This window comes from Rhamphochromis sp. 'chilingali' (assembly GCF_963969265.1).
Source record: "Rhamphochromis sp. 'chilingali' genome assembly, chromosome: 15".
NCBI lineage: Eukaryota > Metazoa > Chordata > Actinopteri > Cichliformes > Cichlidae > Rhamphochromis > Rhamphochromis sp. 'chilingali'.
The window spans coordinates 21,473,288-21,495,144 of record NC_137942.1 but is presented as its reverse complement, the minus strand read 5'-3'; the positions used below and the strand labels follow the sequence as shown (position 1 = coordinate 21,495,144).

The following is a 21,857-nucleotide window of genomic DNA, read 5'->3' as shown; positions in this document are numbered from 1 at the left end:
ACAGCCCACCCTTACCACCATGTCATTAGCACAGCATGCTAAATCCATCTCATCAGTATATTGTCTTTTTTTCAGTTGAGGATAGGCAGAATTATGTAACGGGGGCAACAGGGTAGCTTCGCAACATGAGCCTAAAGATCAACATACCAATCAGCTTACATTGTTTTATAAGTGGATTATCTAGTTCAATATTATTGTGCTCAAACATAACTTGGGAAACATCGAATGTTTAGAACATATCATGGGACTGCTTCTAAATATACCAAAACCAGACCCTCTAATGACTTCTCCGCAGGCCAAGTCCAGTGTTCCTACAATATATTATGAAAAGAGAGCACATAGTGGGATAAATGAGGGTATAAATACGGACTGTCGGCAGCTAAGCCACTTATACTTAGCACTGCTGACTCAAGCACAGAATAAGGGAGCAGTGGGGCAAGGAATAGAAAAGAAAGGTGTAATTTTGTCGGTATGCCCACGAGTGTGTAGTGACAGGAGGGTCACATTGGAGCAGCAGATAAACAGAGGCTTTTCTTTTTATTTGAAAATTGAATCAATTACAGATACAAACGTGAGCCATGATGAAAAATGTACAATCGCCACATTTAAATGTAAAAATGTAAAAACGTCTCGTATACTTAAGAGCTAATAAAGTGGCTACAAGTGGATACAGACTGATAAGATTAAACATCTGAAAGACATCATACTGTTTAGAAAGAATGCTGTTTACATTTCTGTTTCGAGATATACACATTCAGCAGAAGGCACATCCAAGTCAAATGTGACCTCTAGTCCACTGGTGGGTCTATGTTTGCATTTTCTTCCTCTTTGCTCTCTCTCCTTTTAATGGTTTAGCTTTTTACAAGAGTACAAATGTAAGAAGGTGAGCTGATTTTTTTTATTCTTCCCTCTCTCCCTCTCTTTCTTTCTGTCTCTCCCTCTCTTATACACACTAGAAACCCACTTTACTAACCACACGTAAGAGTGGACGTCCCATGATGATCTTAGATTACATCAAGCTGTATCTCACATTAGAGTCAACTGATTAATGTCCTATGAAGCCTGGAAATCAGAAGGTTTCCCCGCATGCCTGCCTATGTGGAAAAGAAATAGAAAATTAAAAAAAACCCAAACAAAAAACGAGTAAATGTTTGTTTTATATGTGTAATTCTCAAGGCTTATATTTTATACCATCAATTTACATATGAAAGTGGCCATTTCACATTTTTCTCATGCAACATTAAAAAAAATTCAAACTACGACACCAGAAAAACAGAAAATGGACACAATCATGAGTAAATCATAGTATTACGATATGTATGTATATAAAACTAACTTTTACTATTAGAGAGCGTGTATATTTCTAAGAAAATTTTACTACTTCTTTTCCATATGGGTAGTCCAAGTTTAAAACGTTCAACCAGTCGAGGTTGAGAGCTTTTCCCAGCCCAGTTCCTTGTAGATGGCAGAGATACTGCAGTAAACCGTGGCCAAGAGGTTTGTCCATGCTGCGCCCACCTCAGGTGTGATGACCTCTGGAAATTCTTCTCCCAGGACTTCTAGGATTACACCGCTCAGAATCTGAGTAAGACACAAACAAATGTGCTCAGGACATTGATGGAGCGCTTTGACTTGTTTTTCCCTGAAAATGTTGACCCCCAGTCTCGGGTTTTTGTACAGTTGAAGCAACGAAAGCATAATATGTACAATATACAGACTGCAAGGGATTGAGTTGTGCTTGTTATCTTTGGTCTGATGTATGGAACTGTTCATCAAATTTGCAAATACACTAGCTGTCTCTTATCTTCTTATTTAGTGTCAGTTTTTTCATATAACTCTATGTTTCAATACTGAATCAAAGGAATCTCAGATGGGAAGGGTTGCTAGCAGTCTCTGGCGCTCTCAGCTAATTAATCTGGTTTCCTGGTCCAAACAGCTGCGTGGTGCATCATATTAAACGGTGTGCAGCTGGTTTCTGTTCACGAGCTCACAACAATTGACTGTGCATTATGTATCTGCTTAAAACTACATGCTAGAGAAAAAACATAAAAGAATCAAAGGAGAGGGAGCAAAACCAAGTCACAAAATTATGGCAGGAAAGAGGAGTTTAATGACGAACATAATATAAAGTGGTTTATACTGTAAGGTAAAAACCCAATGATACAGAGACAACCCCAACAATCAACCAATCCCTTCTGAGCAAGAACTTGGCAACAGTGGGAAGGAAAAATTCCCTTTTAACAGGAAGAAATCTCTACCAGAACCAGACTCAGGGAGGGGCGGCCATCATGACTGGTTGGGGGTGATGACATGCGTCGTATGCTTGACATTTATCACATTTGTCTCACATTGTATCATTTCCTGTGAATGCAAAATGATTTATTGATCATTTTATGCTAACCTATTAAACTGACTGACTGTAAATACGTGACTCTACAGAAGCACATGGTGCAGAATGAAAGACAGTTTTTTTTTCTACTAATGTCTTGGAGCGTGCTTTCTGCACAGCTGTTCACGCACTGTTTTCTTTACCTTGAAGTACACAGGCTCCACCTTGTGTTGGAGTGCATGGGCCTTGGCCACTAGCTTCAGCACCGACGCCACCTTATCTGAGTTGTCAAGGTTTTCCACCAGTGTATTGATGGCATTCATAACTCTCCGAGCATGCTTCCTGAGCTGGGCGCTCTTCTCCAGCTCCTCCGCGTCCTCAATGTGCTTGAACTGGTTGAAAAACTGCTTGGAGGAGGGGAAGTTGACAAAGAATCTGCAAAGGAGGAGTGCTAAATGAAAAATACGATATATATACATACGTGTAACTGCTGTACTATTCTCATCTTCCTTCTGCCTGCAGCCTCATCCTATAAACCCACGTTCCCTTGTCAAGTTGGCAAGATAACACGAGTAAACACTAGCGCATGTATAAGGGTGCTGCATACTTTTAGTGTAAAATAACTGCATTAAACTGATACTGTGCAGTGTGGTTTCCATATATTTGCAAAGGATTTACAACCTAAAGGGAAGAGTCCAGCTGCAGAGCTGTGATCATGGCAAAGAGCTGAATAAATAGATACTTTACACAGTGATTTCACAAGTTCTGTTGTACTAAACAACAGCTGTGGTTAGGTTTATGAAATAAAAATGAGGAATACTGACTAAATGACTAAATATGAAATAGTTATCATCATAAATGAAGTTATAGCTTCCTTTGCTTTCCAAACCAATTAATATGTCACACTGGAGAAGGAAAGTAAATCTTGTAGCATCAGATAAAGAATCCCAAAGCGTGCACTAACTCTGATATTCTGGGAGCTTCTCTGTTTCATAACTGTTTTTGCTTTGATAAATGAATGGATGGAGACTTCTTATTGTATTTGCAGTTTAAGGCCCTTTGCCATTCAACTTATAAGGTAGTATACATATGCGTATCCCTATTTCGTACCTGAAAACCCAGTGTGATGAATAACTCTATTGTTTTTAAAGAAAAACAGTACCAGTCCTGTTATCAATGTCAATATTTGTTATTTTACCCATTCCTTGGGATGGAATGACAAAATTAATATCAGGAACATGAAACCTGTCTCCTCATACACATTGTTTTCAAGCCACCCACCCTCGCCGCTCCTCGTTTGGGAACCTGTTGGCTGATGTTTCTAGTTCTGCTCTGGTTCCTGTCAGGACTTAAAAAAACATGATCCTGCATACTTTCCAAAAAAAAGTAACATGCTTATTACAGATGAGGGTGTGGGTATTCCATGCTTACTAAGGTTGCTATGATCACACCTGATACTTCCTTTTCTTTCTGAGTGACACTGAAATTATAATTCCAGCAAAGACAGATACGAAGTTATACTTATGTTGGAATACTCAGTTTCTCATCTCAGTTTAAGCTCCGGGTCGAGAATTTAATATCGCTGCGTTCTTTCTGAAGACAGCAAATAGTCCTTTTAAAGATGTTTTCTTTGACACTCAGAAGTATCAGAGTGAATTAACAATGAGGAACCTAAAAACTTACCCCCTCCCACAGTCTGGGAAGAGGGCCAAAGCATCTCCTCCCTGTCTGTAGAGCAACTAACAGAAAAAGGAAGTGCGGATTTACACTGTCAGATCTGCAACATATGGCTCGATATTTAAGTTTTACTCGTGAACTTAAACGTCTGAGGGAAGGAGGTTGGGAGGCGGTGCATTCATTTTTCAATCCTGGGTGTATGGGCTTCTGCAAGTGCCGGAGCAAAATAATGAACCGTGCTGTTTAATCTTTCTGTCTTTGTAATTGCATGTGACCTGTGGTTGCATATAAATAGCCTCATTAGTTTTTCATATGGTCATTGGTTCTTAATCCTTCCTTATCTTATTTCGAGACTAAATGAAGAGCTGAAGTGATAGAAAGTTTTTCATTTCAGAGACAGAGCGCTGAGATTTGCTACTTTAGATCCTATCTGACGACCATAAAGCCGACAAGTTTGAAGGATTTGCAGCGTTAGGCTTGAAGTTGGACACGGTGGCAGGATCTTTTCTCGCTGGCTGAAGGAGACTTTTGCCAGGACACGGATATCAATCGGACTTTATTAATCAAATTCCCGAAGGTCGCAGGAAATTAGTGATGGAATATAAGCAAGACAATATAAAAGGACATATTTTAAATACTTTTTTATACTATTTTCTGTTTCTGTAGGAAAGCGCAGCAGCTAAATTCCATCTTTTCAACAATCTGTGAAAACTACATTACTAATGGTGATTGTATAAATACAGTATTACACTCCCTCTCAACTTTCACCTCCTGCAGTCAGAACGGATTATAAAGGCATGCTCTGTCGTGCATCGAATCTCGTCACACAAGAATTCCATTCAAAGCCGTCACACTTCTGCGAAATCCCTGCACATGGATGATTTTTGCAACATTTGCTTTGCTTAACTTTCAATGTGAAAAAATGAAAGTGTGGTAAGTGCAGGAATCAACCAGCAAATCAATAAAATATGATGTAGTAAATATATGAAAGACTGAATACCTGCTGTGTATGTATCCACTGTGATAGAGAAAAGAGGAGGATTTTAAATGTCTTACAGCTGGTGATGGAGTCATGCTGCCATAGGTTGCCAAGCCCTCTATACAGGCATTCAATCAGAACCTCTTCTGAGAGGGAGTGTGCCCCTTTCATGGGCACAGATGGGGTTTAAATGTTTGACCTCTGCCCTAACAACTTAACAAACAGGATTAAGAGAGCGTCACATCTAAAGAGATGACTGTAAAACCTGTAAAAGTCAGCAAGCTCATTGAAGTTGAGCGTATCCTGGATTTTGAGGAAGCAAGTTTTAAAAAAAAAAAAAGTCTGCACAGGGGAACAAACAAGCATCAGCTGTTTTTTTATTGGCTCCTGCTGGTGCGCTGACGGTAAAAGGGGGTAAAAGGCAAACCTTAACTTACGTGTGGTGAACTATATAATAAAGATGGAAAGAACTTTCATACCAAAGTCTCAAAATAGGTGATATTACACTGTTTGTGCTATATTTACTCAGCATGTGAGTAAATAGATGCATAGCCATAAAAAAGGATGTTAAAATAGTTCAAATATAACATTCCTGTTAATTATAGATAACATTTTTCACAGTACTCTTTTTATTATTTTGGTGTGAATTAGATATTTCCTCAAACATACATAGAAAAGGAAATACCTGACTAGTATGGCCACCCCGACATCATCACAGTTCTGGTAGACTTTTCCCCAGGAGGCCTGGATCATCACCCTCTCCTTGTCAGTCAGCGGGCTTGGCCGCTCCAGGTGGTCCACCTCTCCGTCTCCCTGCGTCCTCTCCATCTGGAAACACAGTGTGTAGTGAGCTGAGCACATGCAGAAGGCAGGGCTGATGAGAGCACCCCTCCCCCTCAGGCAAATAAACACAATTTGTACCTTTTTGTTGTTGTTGTTGTTGTTGTTGATGTCTTTTCCTCTTGTTTGTGTCTCCTATGTGGTGGCAGAAGGGAAAAGCAGTTTCCTGTTTTCCACCCCTTGTCCCTGTGAGAATCTCTGCTCCCGACCTCTGAATCTCTGCTGAGCGAGAGTGTGAGTGAAGAACGGGCTAGGAAAAAAAAAATCACACAAGAAACACACGCAGCAGCGAATGAGGAGGAGCCTCTGTACTCTCTCTTTATACACTCTCCCTTCCCTGCCTCCCTCCTTCTCTTCCCCTTCTCTCCCTCTGCCCGCCTCACCTTTGTAGGTGGTGTTTAATGAAAATACGATGAGATCAGAAACAAATCCCAAGCAAGGGAGCCGGATATGTCATGCACATAATGTGTGAGCGCAGATACAGTGTAATGTCAGCATGGTAAAATAAGATAAAGGTGCACTCTTAACTTGTTTTACCTCTAGAGTCCCTCATGCAGACTTTCCAGGAGAATAACCTGGAATGATATTGAATTTCTCACAAGCTCCCTTTATGTAAATGAAAAAATAAATGCATAGATAAAAATCATAATATTAATATTAATAATAATAAGGTGTTTTGTGCTTTAACTTTTTCATTTTCTTCCTTCAAAAGCAAACATGTGTAGCTTTGCTGTGGTTGGTGTTATCAGTATAAGGATATATCGCTTCCATGTGTTAAAAAAAAGCTTGAGTAAGTTGTTATTGCTGTTTTATAATGAATTGGCCAACCAGGACCCAGGTAGCCTGGAATCTGGGAGGTAAATATGGGAGGAGAGCAAACACAAGACCAGACACTGTGACTTAGGTAATATCAACTGTCTTACAAGGGGAGGTACAATGTACAACTCTGCGTTAAACATTGACAGAGTTGATAGTATGCCATTCAAGTTGGTGAAAAAAAAAGTAGACTTAAGGTAGATGTATCATAACCAACCATTCAAATAGCTTTCCCTTACCCCGTCTGCAGAAGCAGTGCCAATTAAACAGGGGAAATGAACAGGGGGATAGTGTAACACGGGAGACGGGGAATTATTGCTCCTAAGGTGTGCAGTGAGAAACATTACAATGAGATCTGGGTTTCGTGATCAAAAGCAGAGCACACAGGACACAACTTGACACGCAGTGAGCTGGGCAGGCAACAGAATGGAACTGAAGGCAATCAGAGCAAGTGGCCTGAGCTGGGCAGGTAGACAACAAGGTGATGGGTAAGTGCTTCAAGCAGAACGGTTTGTCAGAGAGACTGCAGAGTGATGCTTCCGGTGATGAGATGATGAGCCACAGGTGTGCATGCTGATTGGAGCCGGGGGGGGGGGGGGGGTATGAAGAGGAGCTATAGAGCCCAGGCCGTGACACATGCCCCATCAGTTCATGTGTGAAGCTCATTATAATGCAGGCATGTGACCTTCAAGCTGGCTCGTCAAGATCATGACTATGCGCACGATCCTAACCGTGTAGGCTACTCGTCAACCTCGTGTAAGCGTACAGTCAGGGCTTTACATTTGCTCCTTTACATTGTCCAAAGATCAGCACCACCATGGCTGCCTTGCCACCACTGTCTTACAAGTTATAACAGTAATTATAAGCATCACATTAAACCAGTGGTTTACAAGATATTGCATCCCGTCATGGTTGTAAGGTGTACAAGAAGCCACATAATTAAAGGATGGTATGTTGTTCATGTGCATGCTGTGACCTATGGCCCCAGGTCAGAGTATAATTGTGGATAAACTTTGGGATCAAAAAACTTTATTTTTACAGGTTTATGTAGACAAATCCACATACCTCTGTAAACACTTCATGACTCCTTGAATCTCTAGTGGTTTTCACACCCACAGTAAATTCAGACCCTTTTTCACAAACCTTTAACCCTCTTAAGAAAAACAATAATATTATCATCCAAAAGAATAACTGCTGTAACTGCAGTCAGTACAGCGTTAGTGGCATCTACTGGACAGTTGTGGTAATAACGCTTTATAGTGTCTTTATTTTCTTTTTGCTTTCTTTCACACAGTTCGCTATCTTAGTTTGGGCAGTAAACTATGGTCATCCTATCTTAAGTGACTGACAATCGCACTATGATTAATCTATGACAACAACATATTTCATATATCATATATTAACCAAAATTTAAAAACCTGTAGTATATGAATATAAAATAATATGAATTATTATTATTTCAATTAGAAAGTTTGTAAATTTGCTGGAGTACACATATTTTATGCTACTTTGACCGTAGTACAGTAAATAATTGAACTCCGTAATTAATTTTTTTTAAAGCTTTAACCTACTTGGCCTGCCAAAACAGTTAAGTGTTTAAAAAAACTGAAAAATATAATCTTACATAGACAATATGCAATAATATGAAATGACGAGTTCATCTAGTCACTTGACTATGTTCACATTTTGCTCAACTATATTTTGGCTCTGAATAAACTACTTTTTTAACAGAATATTTTTCAGTGTGTTATTAAACTATTGCTTAATAAATGTAATCTCTTGGTTAACCAAATTATTACCAGATTATTAGTATCCCTAAAGAAAACCGCCGTCTGACATTCAGTACAACTGAACTTATGTTTTTTGATCCGCGGTTAAGACTGACCCGACGGGGATTCCGTAGTTAACATTATAAGCTACATTGCTACCTGAGAGAGAGGCAGGTGTCAGTAGACTTCCGGCGAAAACTGCGACAATAATTTGACAAACCAAAATAAGCAATGCTTATTTTACTGCTATGTTTTAGCTAACTTTGTGCCGCACTCTGACGGTCATTCTGGGTACATCCGCTCCCCTAGCAGGCTAATTTGAGCCAGCTAGCGAGCGAGCAAGCTAACGACTACGTCAGAGAAAAAAGGACAAGAAACTAAGTGGTTAGAAGGAATAAGGTTGAGCTGTTGACAGTGCCTGTCAAGTTAAACACCAGAATGAATGTCGCTAAAAGTGCTTATCGAGTATTTTCTGCAAACTCCTCTGCAGCATGCACAGAATTAGCCAAGAAAATAACAGAGTAAGTAATGCTTTGAACCGTTAGTGTTAAGACTGACTGCTAGTTAATATTTAATGCCACTAATAGTGCTTCTTTAGGTTGTTGGTCGGTGATAATTGTGGAAAAACTTCACTGCTGACACTTTACCATGCATAGTGAGTGTGGTCTGTAATGCGTGGATGAATGAATTAGTCGTGTGGTGAAAGCCTGATATTGTGTGTTGAAACTCTGCAGCTGGCAGATGACCATTAGGTTGCCATGTTGTGCTCATGTTTCACAGGCGTCTGGGTGTGGAGCTGGGGAAGTCTGTGGTCTTCCAGGAGTCTAACAGAGGTGAGCAGGGTGTTATGGCTTTATATGCAATTTTATTCCAAATGTTTCTGGTCAGGTTTTATCTGAAATGTAGGCTTGTGATCTGATACACAAGTAGGTGAGGGTAGTTAGAGATTGTGTGCTAAAGTTACTGTAGTTGATATTTTTAATCACTATTTGTTGTTTCGAAATGGTCAGTTTCAGATTGGTATTTGAATTTTTCCTTTTATTAAATGTATAATGTAAGTGCAATTTTCAGGGACAGGTGTAAGTTCAGTTCAGACTTGGTATTTCAATTTGTTCTGCTTGATAAGCTGATTTCTCACCAGAAGTGACTTTATAAACAGCTTGTCCATGACTTTTCCCCTCTTATTTTAATACCTCACTCCCAATGATTACTGTCGCCAAGTGCTTGCTCCTAGGGGCTCATCTGATTGTTGGACTTTCCTTTATATTATTGTAGGGTCTTTATCTTACAAGATAAAGCACCCCAAGGCAACTGTTGTTGTGATTTGGTGCTATATAAATAGAAGTATCCTCTAGATCAGGGATGCCAAACTCATTTTATATCATGGGACACTACAGCCCAGTTTGACCTTGAATCTGAACAAGCAAAACTGCTTACTGTCAGTGTAAAGAAGTTTAAGCTTATATAATACCTGACATATCTTAATATAAGATCAATACATGTAGTTTCAATAACATGGTTCATTTTTCTATAAGATAAAGAAATGCTGCTGTTGTAACGAAAGAAATCTGTCAGCACGACTGTTTGTCGTGTACAGTTAAATTGTTAGAATATAATGTGTAAAATTACAGGAAGAGTTCTGGTTATTCACGAACAGGCTGTCCTGTTGTTATAAAATAGAAAGCCTTTGCTAATTAACAGAAAACTTCCTATTTTATTCCTGCAGTAGTCCCATTGAATCACATTTCTATAGTAGATAGTGGAAAATCAGGAACTTTTATGTTATTGATGTGTTTATCAATTATTTACTAGTTTTGGTGTAGTATCTAGGACATTTTAGCTCAGATTATCAGTATCTGTACCACTGTCTGTTTCATTAGGGAAAGCAGAGCTTTCCTGATAGTTGCATTAAAAGTTGTTGGCACAGGATTGCTGTGGAGTAGGGCATGGATATTAATACGACACGACTGTTGCAGAAATTAATGGAATCCATCAAAAATAGCACATTGTTCATGTAATAGAGCTACAAGATTTCATCAGTTTTTAGGTCATGAGACGTAAATGTACAACATCCCGTGTTCTGTTGCTCAAATAAACAACAAATGTGTATTAAAAAGTATTGGTGAAGTATGTTCTCTGTTCAGAGACTCGAGTGGATGTAAAAGAATCTGTTCGTGGACAGACCATCTTCATTATCCAGACCATCCCACGGTGAGTATAGTAGGATGTGCCAAACATTTAAAAAGGTTATTAGATTATCACCAAACAGAGTCATCTGATTTTTTTTTTTTTTTTTTACAATCAGGGATGTGAACACAGCCATCATGGAGCTGCTTGTCATGGCTTATGCCCTCAAGACCTCTTGTGCAAAGAACATCATTGGAGTTATTCCTTACTTCCCCTACAGCAAGCAGTGCAAGATGAGAAAAAGGGGCTCAATAGTGTGCAAGTTGTTAGCTTCCATGTTAGCCAAAGCAGGTAAAAATAGCAAAAAAGAAAACCTCAATCTGTGATTTGTTCAAAGAATCTTTATTTGAGTTTGATTATTTGATGTCTTTTACTCTGAAGGATTAACACACATCATCACCATGGACTTGCATCAGAAGGAGATCCAGGGCTTCTTCAGCTTTCCTGTGGACAACTTGCGTGCCTCCCCTTTTTTGATTCAGTACATTCAAGAAGAGGTAATGATCCCTGTCAGATCTCTGCTGTGTGTATTCTAGTGACCTGTGGATCACTCAGTCCAGAACTCCATCAATAAGTCTAACAAAACTGTTTTCACTCTTTATTGCCAGATCCCTGATTACAGAAATGCCATCATTGTGGCAAAGTCCCCTGCTGCAGCTAAAAGGTAACTGATGCAATACACCACTGATAATTTCTGATAATCTTTACATCAGATATATATTGCAAAAATAATTTCTGTCCTATTCTATGCATGCATATTTAGATACATATGTATAACTAACGTGCATATATATATATACATGTTGTTACTGGTAATAATAATAATGTTGTTATTGACTAATTGTTAATTATTATTATTACTATTTTTAGGGCTCAGTCCTATGCAGAAAGACTGCGTCTCGGTCTGGCTGTGATCCACGGCGAGGCTCAGTGTTCAGAGTCTGACATGGCTGATGGAAGACACTCCCCACCATGTGTACGCAACACAACAGGACACACAGGCCTGGAGCTTCCTTGTAAGAAAACCCATATGAAAAGCATCTATGTTTAATTTTTATAATTTTTCTTGTAGCTTAAGTGCTCCATAGATATTACCAGCACTGATGATTTGCATTATTTATTGTTTCTTTGAGAATTTTCTCCTAGTTTAACTCTTCAGTTGTCTGAATTTTTAATGTTAGCACTTCATTGTATTTATAATTTAACAGACCTTTTCACAGCAGACATTTAGAAGCAGAAAAAGCACAGGTGGATTGATGAGTTTATTAATGATGGCTTAAGCGTCACAGGAAGCTATGACAATTAGCTAACATGCGCAACAGCATCAAAGTCAGTGGGATGCAGTCATGGTAGAGTTCACCTGTGTTTTAGCTACTGTAGCAGTTTAAAATGTCTTCTGTGGGAAAACAGACAAAATACAGCTCTTACTCATGCTAACCTGTTTTGAGCTGACGATTCTGCCGTTTCTCACTCATACCATCAGCCATACTGCAAGTAACTGGTTTTTGTTTTTTATTTATTTTTTGTTAGTGCATGATTTCGTTTCTACAGATGAGCTACTTTGACTCATGCTGCATCGGCAAGCTGCAGTTCCTAACTTACAAAGTGTAAACTACAATGTAATCATAAAAGCGCAGTCTTCTGCTTGTTTCTTGCCACGTTAATTTTATCTTTTTTTTTTTTCTTTCTGTTTTTTTTTTTTTTTTTTTGGTGCGAATACATGTGACTGGGTGAAGCTTTTATAGTGCTAACTCTGAATCTGAAGTAATGTCAAATAAGTGTGTCGTTGGCAAATGACTCCAAATTTGTGTCCAATATTTAGTTGATTATTTTGTTTAAAAAAACCAACAAAAAACCAACAGCGTTGTGCTTTTAACCTTGACTTAAAAAATCCTCTTTTGGAACTGCAACTCACAAATGGCTTCATCCTTAATTTTTCTTATTAGAATCAGTCTGATTTGTTGTGTCGCTTTTTAAATTCCCGTCAGGCCGAGCAGAGGATTTTTCAAGTCCTGGCGTCATGTGTTGTGTCGTGTCAAATATTTGTGCATTTGTGTTTAACGTGGTGTTTATTTGTTGACAATAGCAGGCAAACAACAAGCTCCGTTCCCTGGCATAGAACTTCCAAGTACGACCGTAAAATTAATTTACATCTGACTATGAAATGATTCCTCTTCAAATGGTTCCTCAATTTGCATGTATAAACAAAGGGTTTGTGTTGCATCTTGTGAAAATACAGTCTGGATTCAGGTCTGTAAAAACAAAGTGGATGATTAGTGCTCAAACGAATTAAAAGACCAGTTAATTTCAGTTTCGATATACTGTTTGCATTATGCCACATTTCTGTGACTCCAGACAGCTAGTTCTACAAGATGGTCAAAACCCTCTTTTTTTTTTTTTTTTGGTTGTGTTCTGATTTTTATTTTACTTTATTTTGTTTTTTAAACTCCAAATCCATAAATCAAACCAGAACCATACCAAACATTCTTTCTGTTTTTATTTTGTAGTTGAACATCTGGACTCATCTTGCCAATCAACACATTGTGCACCCATAAAAAACCCGCCCTTAAAAACCTGATTAACATTTGGTCATAACTGCATGTCATAAAACAGTAACGCATGCATTTGAAATCTAACATCCAGCGACGGGAACAAAAGATGTTGTGAATGGGACGGTTAGTGAATTATAGCATATAGCATAATCGTAGCAGTTTTAATATGCTGGATCAGATAACCTATTTTATTATTGAATAGTGTTGGATCGGTCAGTTACTCCTACAGGTCTGGACCAGCTTTTCTTTTAAAGGGACCATGTTTTTGATTCCAAGCAATGCTCCCAACAGATAATGCAGACCTTGGTTCTTGAGCTGGTGGTGCTCCCAGTGTCTATCCTGCTTGGCTGAGTAGCCTTGTAGGTTAAGTACCATTTGTCAGCCACACTGGTTAATGGCAGCTCTCCTCTTGTGATGCTTGCTCTTGGTAATTTTGCTAGGTTGTACGTTGGTGGCCAGGAAAAGAATATAGGTCCCAGGGATCTGTTAATTTTAAGGCCTGAGGGTAACATGTAAGAAGTATTAAAAGATTTATTGCTTATTCACAAGATTACGTAAAGAGTTAAAACAGAAATGTCTGAAATTTAGACTTCTGAATTCAGGATATTTTATTGAAGCAGTTTAGCAAGGGCAAAGCACAAACCAGGATGTACCCCATCTCCTTTCGCTCAAATCATTTCCAAAACTATGTAATACCCATAGGCTCAGAGCCACTGACCCTTTACACTAAGAACCGGTCCAGACTTCCTGTATATGGGTTACTGGCTGATCTGATGGGTGGCATATTTAATGTGATGCAAAGCTTTAACTCTGTTAGGCCGTTTGGACAGGTTGGGCATGCCAACCTGTTGATTTAACATTTTCTACAGATAACTCAAAGTATCAATACGTTTTAGACATCTGAAATTAATTTCAGAAACCTCTGAGCAGACATTTTTCAGGACAATGTTGTAGCACATCAACAAACTGTCGAGACAATGTATTTTAAGTGTGTGTACCGCTAACAACATGGCTCTTGCTGTTTTTGGTTGATAGCAATAAAAGACTGAATGTGACACTCCCAGGTTTTCTGATGCTGTGGGACTCACGGTATTCAGCAAAATGTTCTGCAAGGCATGCCTCCACCTTTCTCTGCTGCTTTATACTTTTCCTGCACAATCGGCTTGGCTGGCTGATTGTTTATCAGTTGATTGTTTCCTCAAAACCCTCTAAATGACTGCATTTACATGCATACCTGTAATCAGAAAACAGCTGTTTTTGATTTGGGTTACATGTCAGAGTGTTACTGATGGTTCTCCACTTTAAGTACACTGCATCAATCCTTATCTGAGGATAATTTTTAATGCATCAGTTGAGAATTAGAGACATGATAAGATCTGCCACAAGATGAAGCACTTTCATGTTTTATTAACACATAGCGATATGTGATATATCATGTGAGACCAGAAGTGTTATAGTGGACGTCAGCACTGATGCAGTGACAGTATTGATGATAATCAGAGCTTTTCTTAATAGAAATAAATTATATCCAAGTCACTGTAAGTTTTTTTTAAAGGGTGGAAAATTATGGCGTGCATGTAAAAGTAGCAGCACTGATGTTCCACTGAAGACTGATCCCAGAACACTGGCAAGTGTGGATGAAGAAACCCTCATCGGTGCTTGCCACTGTTGACCCATGTGAAATAAGACTGTGTGGTGCTTATTTGATTCATATACAGAGTGCTGCCACATGCCTGCCACAGCCTGGCAACCTAACATGTGTGTCAAGGCGGTTGTATACATTGTCTTCTGATTGGGTATTCTGGGCAGAAAACCCTTAGGCCATTTGATCTTTGCATGGCATGTTTTGTACTATGTTTGCCATTTGAGTTTAATCTTTTAGGGGTAGGAGGGGTAGAATGGAGGGAAAGTGTAATCAAGTGCATTTGAAATTTAAATTGAATGCAGCATTTCTACGAATCATTCACAGCATGCAATGGAAAAAACAATGATTTGGAGTGAAAATGAGCTTAAATCGAAAAACAATTTTCTCAACCCATTTTACCCAATCTACTGAGATTTATTTTTGATTAAGTGAGAAACTGTACGCATAACTTCCTGGAAGTGCTCTCATGGGCAAACTGCTCTTTTCATTTCCAGTAATGATGGCCAAAGAGAAACCTCCCATTACTGTGGTTGGGGATGTGGGAGGAAGGATTGCCATCATCGTGGTAGGTCATTTCTGCTTCTCCTTCCTTAGTTATCATTTCCATTAGCTTCCATGGCTAACTTTAGCTGATGATTCAGCCCTCTTTCTTGATAAAATCTACCAATGCAACACTACAGCTTTCTTTAAAATGATTGGCTAGTTCTTTTTGAAGTGTGATATGCTTACTGTCTGCCAGTCACTTCCTTTAGGTGTGTCTATTTATCCAGTGCATTCTGCACCAAGTGTTTTTGCAATTCTGGTTTTGCACTGTCCTTACTTTACTTGGTTACGTATGCTCTTCATCTTCTGCTACATATTTTTGTTTTTTATTTTTCCTTATTCGTTGTAAGTTATCAAATTCTGTTTTAAAGGATGTGAAAAGATCTAATCCAAGCCAAAAAATGGGAAAACTGACATTAAAAAAAAAAAAAAAATCTTCTAATAATAATAATAATGATAGAATCAAGTAGGGCTGTGCGATATGACCAAAATCTCATATCCGGATATAAGACATCTATTGTCCCGATAACGATATAAATAACAAAAATGCAACATTTGAAACATGTGAAGTGTTTCCAGCTGGGCGTCGTGTACCTGGAGTCGAGTGTTTTAACCGATGTATGAAACTATACATTTTTAGACATAAGTTGTAACGGACTGAGTGATCCACAGGTCACTAGAATACACACAGCAGAGATCTGACAGGGATCATTACCTCTTCTTGAATGTACTGAATCAAAAAAGGGGAGGCACGCAAGTTGTCCACGGGAAAGCTGAAGAAGCCCTGGATCTCCTTCTGATGCAAGTCCATGGTGATGATGTGTGTTAATCCTTCAGAGTATGTATTACACAGCGTGCTGCGGGTGGGGAAAAGCCTGTTCTAACGTTTGAGTCTAAGGTTTATTTATTTTTTTAGCACCTGGCGACTCTTTTTTTTTTTTTTTTTTTTGTTTCCCATCCGTAAACACTGCATACTCTTTCAGGTGATTCGGTTTATTTTGAAAAGCCTCAACAGGTGTCGGTGTGTTGGTGGTTCTTTGTGTCTGGGGGTGGGCGTCCGGGTACACACCGGCTCACTCCTTGGCGGCCGCTTGTCGGGGCCTGGGGCCTGGGGCTCGCTCGGGCCCCCTTTGGAGGTGGGGTGCCCCCGGCCTCTCGGCCTAGGGCTCGGTCACTCAGGCGCAGCTGGGGGCCGGCGGAGCTCACGGGCGCGTCACTGCAACCCCCCCTGGCTTCTGCTCCGCGGCTGCTGAGTGAGCCCTCATCTGGGACTCTCCTCAGCTCTTACTGGAACAGTGGCGCGGCTGCCCCTCTGTTGGTCTTCCATGGTCTCTTGTGTTCTGGGGGCCTCTGGATGTCTGGAGTTTTGATCTCCTCCATACCCGCTTCACACCCTGGAGGACGGGGCTGAGGCCCCCCCACACTCCCTAGCAGATCATTACATGGAGAAACCTTTGGAATGCAAGCATGCTGATCCACACAGGTATGCACACATGGGTATTCACAGACGCGGACTAAAGCTTTCTTGGCTGCTGCCTCAAAGCACACTGTGCGCTGTCTATCTTGCGTGCTGCACAATATTGTTTATTACTTAGTAAATACTGATATCTATGACTAGCTAGTTTATTGTGATGGTGCTTTGTTTTCTCTATTATTATGTTGCTCTTTGTTGTTTGCTGTCTCCTCTGTTTGTTTGTTTGTTTGTTTGTTTTTTTTTCTCCATACAGGTGACCCAGGAGTTTTTTTTTTTTTTTTTTTTTTTTTTGTCTCTCTTCCCCCCCCTTCTCACCGTCTCTTCTCCCCTTTGGTTTTCTTTCTTTCTCTCCCCCTCTCTCTCTCATTCATTCCCCCTGTCCTATTTATTAAAAAAAAAAAAAAAAAAAAAAAAAAAAAAGAAAAGCCTCAACAGGATCTTGAGCTTTATTGTGAAAGGTTTATATGGAAAATAAACAAGCGGACACGCGATGGTTTTACCGTCGTTGTTGCTAATGACAACGCACAAAAACAGTCGCTTGTCCGTCCGTAGTGTGGTTATATTAAATATAAGAGAAAGAGAGAACTTTAAGAAATTAATATAGCCACTACAGTGACCATCAAAACGATGAAAAAATATTACTGTAAACAGTTTATTTTGCGACACCACGAAACAAACGATAGTGTAAAATGAAACTAGATGTTTTTATATCGTCATCTGATATATATCGTTATATGAACAGCCCTAGAATCAAGTAAAATATCCAACAAGATGATCAAATTCAGTCTTTGAGTGTGATTAGTAGGGGTATAATGGATCTTTTGGTCTTTCTCCTGAATCATTTGGTACCCAGCGCTTATGATACAGACGCTATCCCTTCTTTGTTTTTAAAACGGGAACAAAGTTTTAACTTCTTCTTTTTTGTTTGATCAATATTTGTTCTTTGTGTATAGTCAAAAAGCAGGAAGTTAATTCTAATGGTAAATATGATCCAGTTATCTTTCTGAACAATGAGCAATGTGAGAGTTTTGACACTTCCTAATCTTTTCTTGTTGACAGTGTTTTTGTATATTTTGTATATCATTACACTGCTTGTGAGCAGTGCCGCAAGTATATCACCAATAATCATAGGAAAAAAAACACAAAGAAAAAGGGAGATGCAGTTTTAACTACAGATTGTATTTTTTTTTTTTTCTGACAGGATGACATCATAGATGATGTAGGAGACTTTGTCGCTGCTGCCGAGATCCTGAAAGAGAGAGGAGCCTATAAAATTTATATTATGGCCACACATGGTTTACTTTCTGCTGACGCGCCACGTCTCATAGAGGAATCAGCCATTGATGAGGTGAGGACTGATCCCCCCCACCCACACGAGAACTGGTTATTCATGTATTTGAACGAAACTGTCACACAAGCTAAAGGAGAAGTGGTAAAAGGTCTTTTTTTTCTTTTCTTTTTTTTTTTACGGGCTATCATTTGTTCATTGTAAACAGAGTGTAAAACGAGATGCTTCCTCGTAGTGGGCATTTTTTCCCTGTACTGTGTAAGGAGTTTCATGATCTGCTGAATAGAAGTTTTCATTTTCACTTCCTCTGAACTATCTAGAAAACAATAGTTGCAGTTTACTCTACATTTATGACTTATTAAAAACAAACAAGTGAGATCTGAGATCTATTAATTATTAATTGATCTATTAGTCTCTTTAATCTTGATCCACATACTGGTGAAAGGACTGGTAGTTGGTGCTTTTCTACCCTAAGCCCTTAAAACATACATGCCTCATGCACTTATTCATACTTTATATTTAATATTCATACACAGTTGCACCCCAATGAATGCATCTCAGGCTTCAGTATCTTTCCCATTAATGCTTTGGTGTGCAGACTGGAGTCACCAACCCTCTAATGACTTGCTCTAGCTACTCTACTATAGCCACCCTGTAGCAAAGTGTTGTAGTACTACCAGAAAAGCTTCAATAATTCCAGTGCTGTCTAACACATTAGTCAAAATCTGAATTGTGTTCATCTGGGTCGATGTCTGGTAAGTGTGAAAACCACAGCTGCTTATTCACATCATTTTCATACTTGTCAAATTGTTCAGTTACTCCTCGTATCATATGGATGAAAAAACAACCATTCTTATCAGGGTAGAAAAAGAGACAAGTGGGTCCAAGCCATGTCTCTGTCAGCATAACAGAGCCACTAAATTATCCTACAGAGTCAAGATTCAAGTTTTTGCTTTACTTTGATATTAATACTATTGGGGAAACAAACAAACAAATGTTATCTTAAAAGTTTGCAGAGTGTGAAGGTGGCAAACTCAGTGTGGGGCTGTTTCCTAAACTGCTGCAGTGCTCATTTATTAAGAATTATAGAAATAAGTTATTCAAACAACAGAATCAGAATATTGATCCTGTGCCTCTTGCACTTTTCTGATTGATTGCACGAAGAAGAAAGAAAGAAAAGTCAGGGATGCCAACTAGGAAACACTATACCTGTGATCTTCTATTCATTGTACAAGTATTTTGTCCTCTTTTTGAACTCGGGACATCTGTCTTTCACAAAACTGAGATCTAAGTAACAGACCTGAGTCAATGGCAGTATTGCTTAAGTGTTTAATTATGTTTTGGATCCAGTTTATGTCTTTACCGACTTGTCCCTTTTTTAAAGTAAAACTTACACACACACACCCCCCTTTCTTCTTTTTTTTTTCTTTTTTTTTTTTCAAGTGCATGCCCATGTTTGGATACTTGCGTTTCAAGTCATTTTAAAGCAGCTCTGTTACTTATATGTCAAACTAATATTACAAATAATATATTCATAGTATAAAATGTCTGTGTTTACTTTGGGTCCTCAGGTTGTGGTGACCAACACAGTTCCCCATGAAGTACAGAAGCTGCAGTGTCCAAAGATCAAAACTGTGGATGTCAGCATGATATTAGCTGAGGCTATCCGCAGGATCCACAATGGCGAGTCCATGGCTTACTTGTTCCGCAACATCACTGTGGATGACTAGTGGCATCAGAGGTTGTCAGTGATAGAGAGCAAGTCATAATTTCCTGTGTTATACATGTTAAAAAAAAAAAGCAATGTAAGTCATTTGAAGCGATTCTATAAATTGCCCAAAGTTATTTATCTTCTTACCAGAAAAATATTTCACTTGTTAAAAACTGATACGTTTTCGGGCGTGTCGTGGATATTATAAAAAACAAGACCTGTTTCAGTTTTTTAAGGCACGTCTCGCTGCTCTCATTCATTTCACTTGAACAAAAGATGCTTTGCATTGGTATTATTTTGTCATACTCTAACAGTACCTCCTATCTAGTGACTGAGCTTAATCTGCAAAGGAGAAGAGCTGGCAAGAATTTGTTGGTTTTACTAACCAACACCTTGCCAGGTCTTGTGATCAGGGCTGCTCAGGCACTGATTTCTTTGCACTGAACGAGGCATGTTTCATCTAATGAGTAAGAACAAGTATACAAACTGTAGTTCTCAAATGATCATTTTTATGCAGCTTTTCTTTGCATCTTCTGTGGAAATATTTGGGGAAATGAAAATGTTTTTGAATGTCGTCACCACAGGTTAAAATGTCACTCACTTTTGTTGTATTGCACTCTCAGCAGGAAGTTAAGAGCGAATGGCTTCATACCACCGCTGCAAGCTGCTGTGGGCGAAATGAGCCTTTATCATATTCTCGCTTTATTAATCGACTGAAATGCCGTTAACTATTACCTGATTGTGACAATGCACTACATATGACATAGCTAAAGGGAGGTGTGCACCACACTATTGCCAACTGATGCAGGGAGCTGCGATGGTTTGGTTGAATGCCTTTGATGAAGGTGAATATTGTTCTCTGTGTAATTAAAAGTACAGATAATTTGTGCTTTAGATGGCTTGTATTGAAGCCTTGACTTGGATAGACAGTTTTGCAACATACTGACATCTTTGTAAGGTGTCCCCTGTTTGTGCATTTGTTTTGCCTTCTAATTTTTAAGATGATTTGCGACACAGCAGCACAGTTCTGATGTTAGTCTCCAAGTGATTATGGCCTCTGGGAAAACTTCAGAGTGAAGGTTGAGTGAAAATGACTTTATTTTCTATGCTGTTTGAGCCTTTTGCTCAGGGAAATATACTTTAGAAGCCAATGCACAATTATTTGCTCTTGTGCTTATGAAGATGTTTTACTGTTGTGTGCGCACACCCTAATACTTCGAGAATGTCTTCCATACAGCAGTACTGTACACATGTGCTCGTTTTATCTTATCATTTAGGTTTGCTATAGATGCTGGATGTTATTTGATAAGGTTGGGCACTCTTGTGCACGGAGTTGGGTAAAAATGCCATTACCATGTCAGCTCAAATTTCTGTCCACAGCGTGTTTCAGAAATCCTCTGTATTTACTGTTTCCCTGAACCCCTCCCCATCCCAACCCCACCTTTCTGTCAGACTGTACTGTGTTTGTCACTGTTTGTGAAATTAAAAAAAACATTGCCTCTGGTTCTGCCTCATCTCTACCAAATAAGGAATTTTATTATTAATTAAATTAATTAAATCCACAGCATCTGCCACTTTTGTGAAGAAAAAAAAAAGTTATTTGAATAACTCCCTTTGCAAAACATGTGCACCTTAAACTACTATCTATACATTCTAGATTATTTGAGTCTGTTCTGTTTCTCTAAAGGCTGCACCATGTAATGAAAATCATATCTAATTTGTGCTGCATCAATCAAAAACAAAAAAAAAACGCTTATTAGCTTTATAACATATGTTATAACACTCAAGCTAAATAATTGCATCCATATTACATTTCTGCTTAAAGGCTACCACATAGCTTATAAAGTCACAAGCCTGAATTTGACATCAGTTAACACAATGGGGCGTCCATTAAATATTAAACATCCATTTAAACAAGTTCTAAAAAAAAAGAAAATCAATCTTTAGCTGTGTTCTTGACATACTGCCTGACTATGAACCTTTGGTAGACTGTTTGTACTATATGGCATAGCCATTACCCTTTACAGCTCCATCACTTTCACTTCAG

At 38.9% G+C, this 21,857-nt stretch overlaps 2 protein-coding genes across 3 annotated transcripts; one reads left to right on the top strand and one right to left on the bottom strand.

The window, feature by feature from the left end:
* Positions 1 to 120: 120 nt before the first annotated feature.
* LOC308411743 (cytoglobin-1-like) lies at positions 121 to 6,097 on the bottom strand. The gene is made up of 4 exons (XM_080905758.1): positions 5,907 to 6,097; positions 5,671 to 5,813; positions 2,533 to 2,764; positions 121 to 1,581 (listed from the first exon to the last, which is right to left on the bottom strand). Exons 2-4 carry the CDS (start codon positions 5,811 to 5,813, stop codon positions 1,417 to 1,419), a joined length of 540 nt encoding a protein of 179 aa, XP_080761884.1. The 5' UTR covers positions 5,907 to 6,097; the 3' UTR covers positions 121 to 1,416.
* A 2,440-nt stretch (positions 6,098 to 8,537) lies between these two features.
* prpsap2 (phosphoribosyl pyrophosphate synthetase-associated protein 2) lies at positions 8,538 to 19,957 on the top strand. 2 transcript variants are annotated; one of them, XM_080905375.1, is made up of 11 exons: positions 8,538 to 8,931; positions 9,191 to 9,243; positions 10,555 to 10,621; positions 10,716 to 10,888; positions 10,979 to 11,094; positions 11,206 to 11,261; positions 11,468 to 11,613; positions 12,684 to 12,725; positions 15,289 to 15,359; positions 18,013 to 18,159; positions 19,671 to 19,957. In XM_080905375.1, the coding sequence occupies exons 1-11, from the start codon at positions 8,849 to 8,851 to the stop codon at positions 19,827 to 19,829; spliced, it is 1,113 nt and encodes a 370-aa protein (XP_080761501.1). In that variant the 5' UTR covers positions 8,538 to 8,848; the 3' UTR covers positions 19,830 to 19,957. The 2 variants fall into 2 exon arrangements, with proteins under 2 accessions (XP_080761501.1, XP_080761502.1); XM_080905376.1 differs by lacking the exon at positions 12,684 to 12,725.
* Positions 19,958 to 21,857: the final 1,900 nt, after the last annotated feature.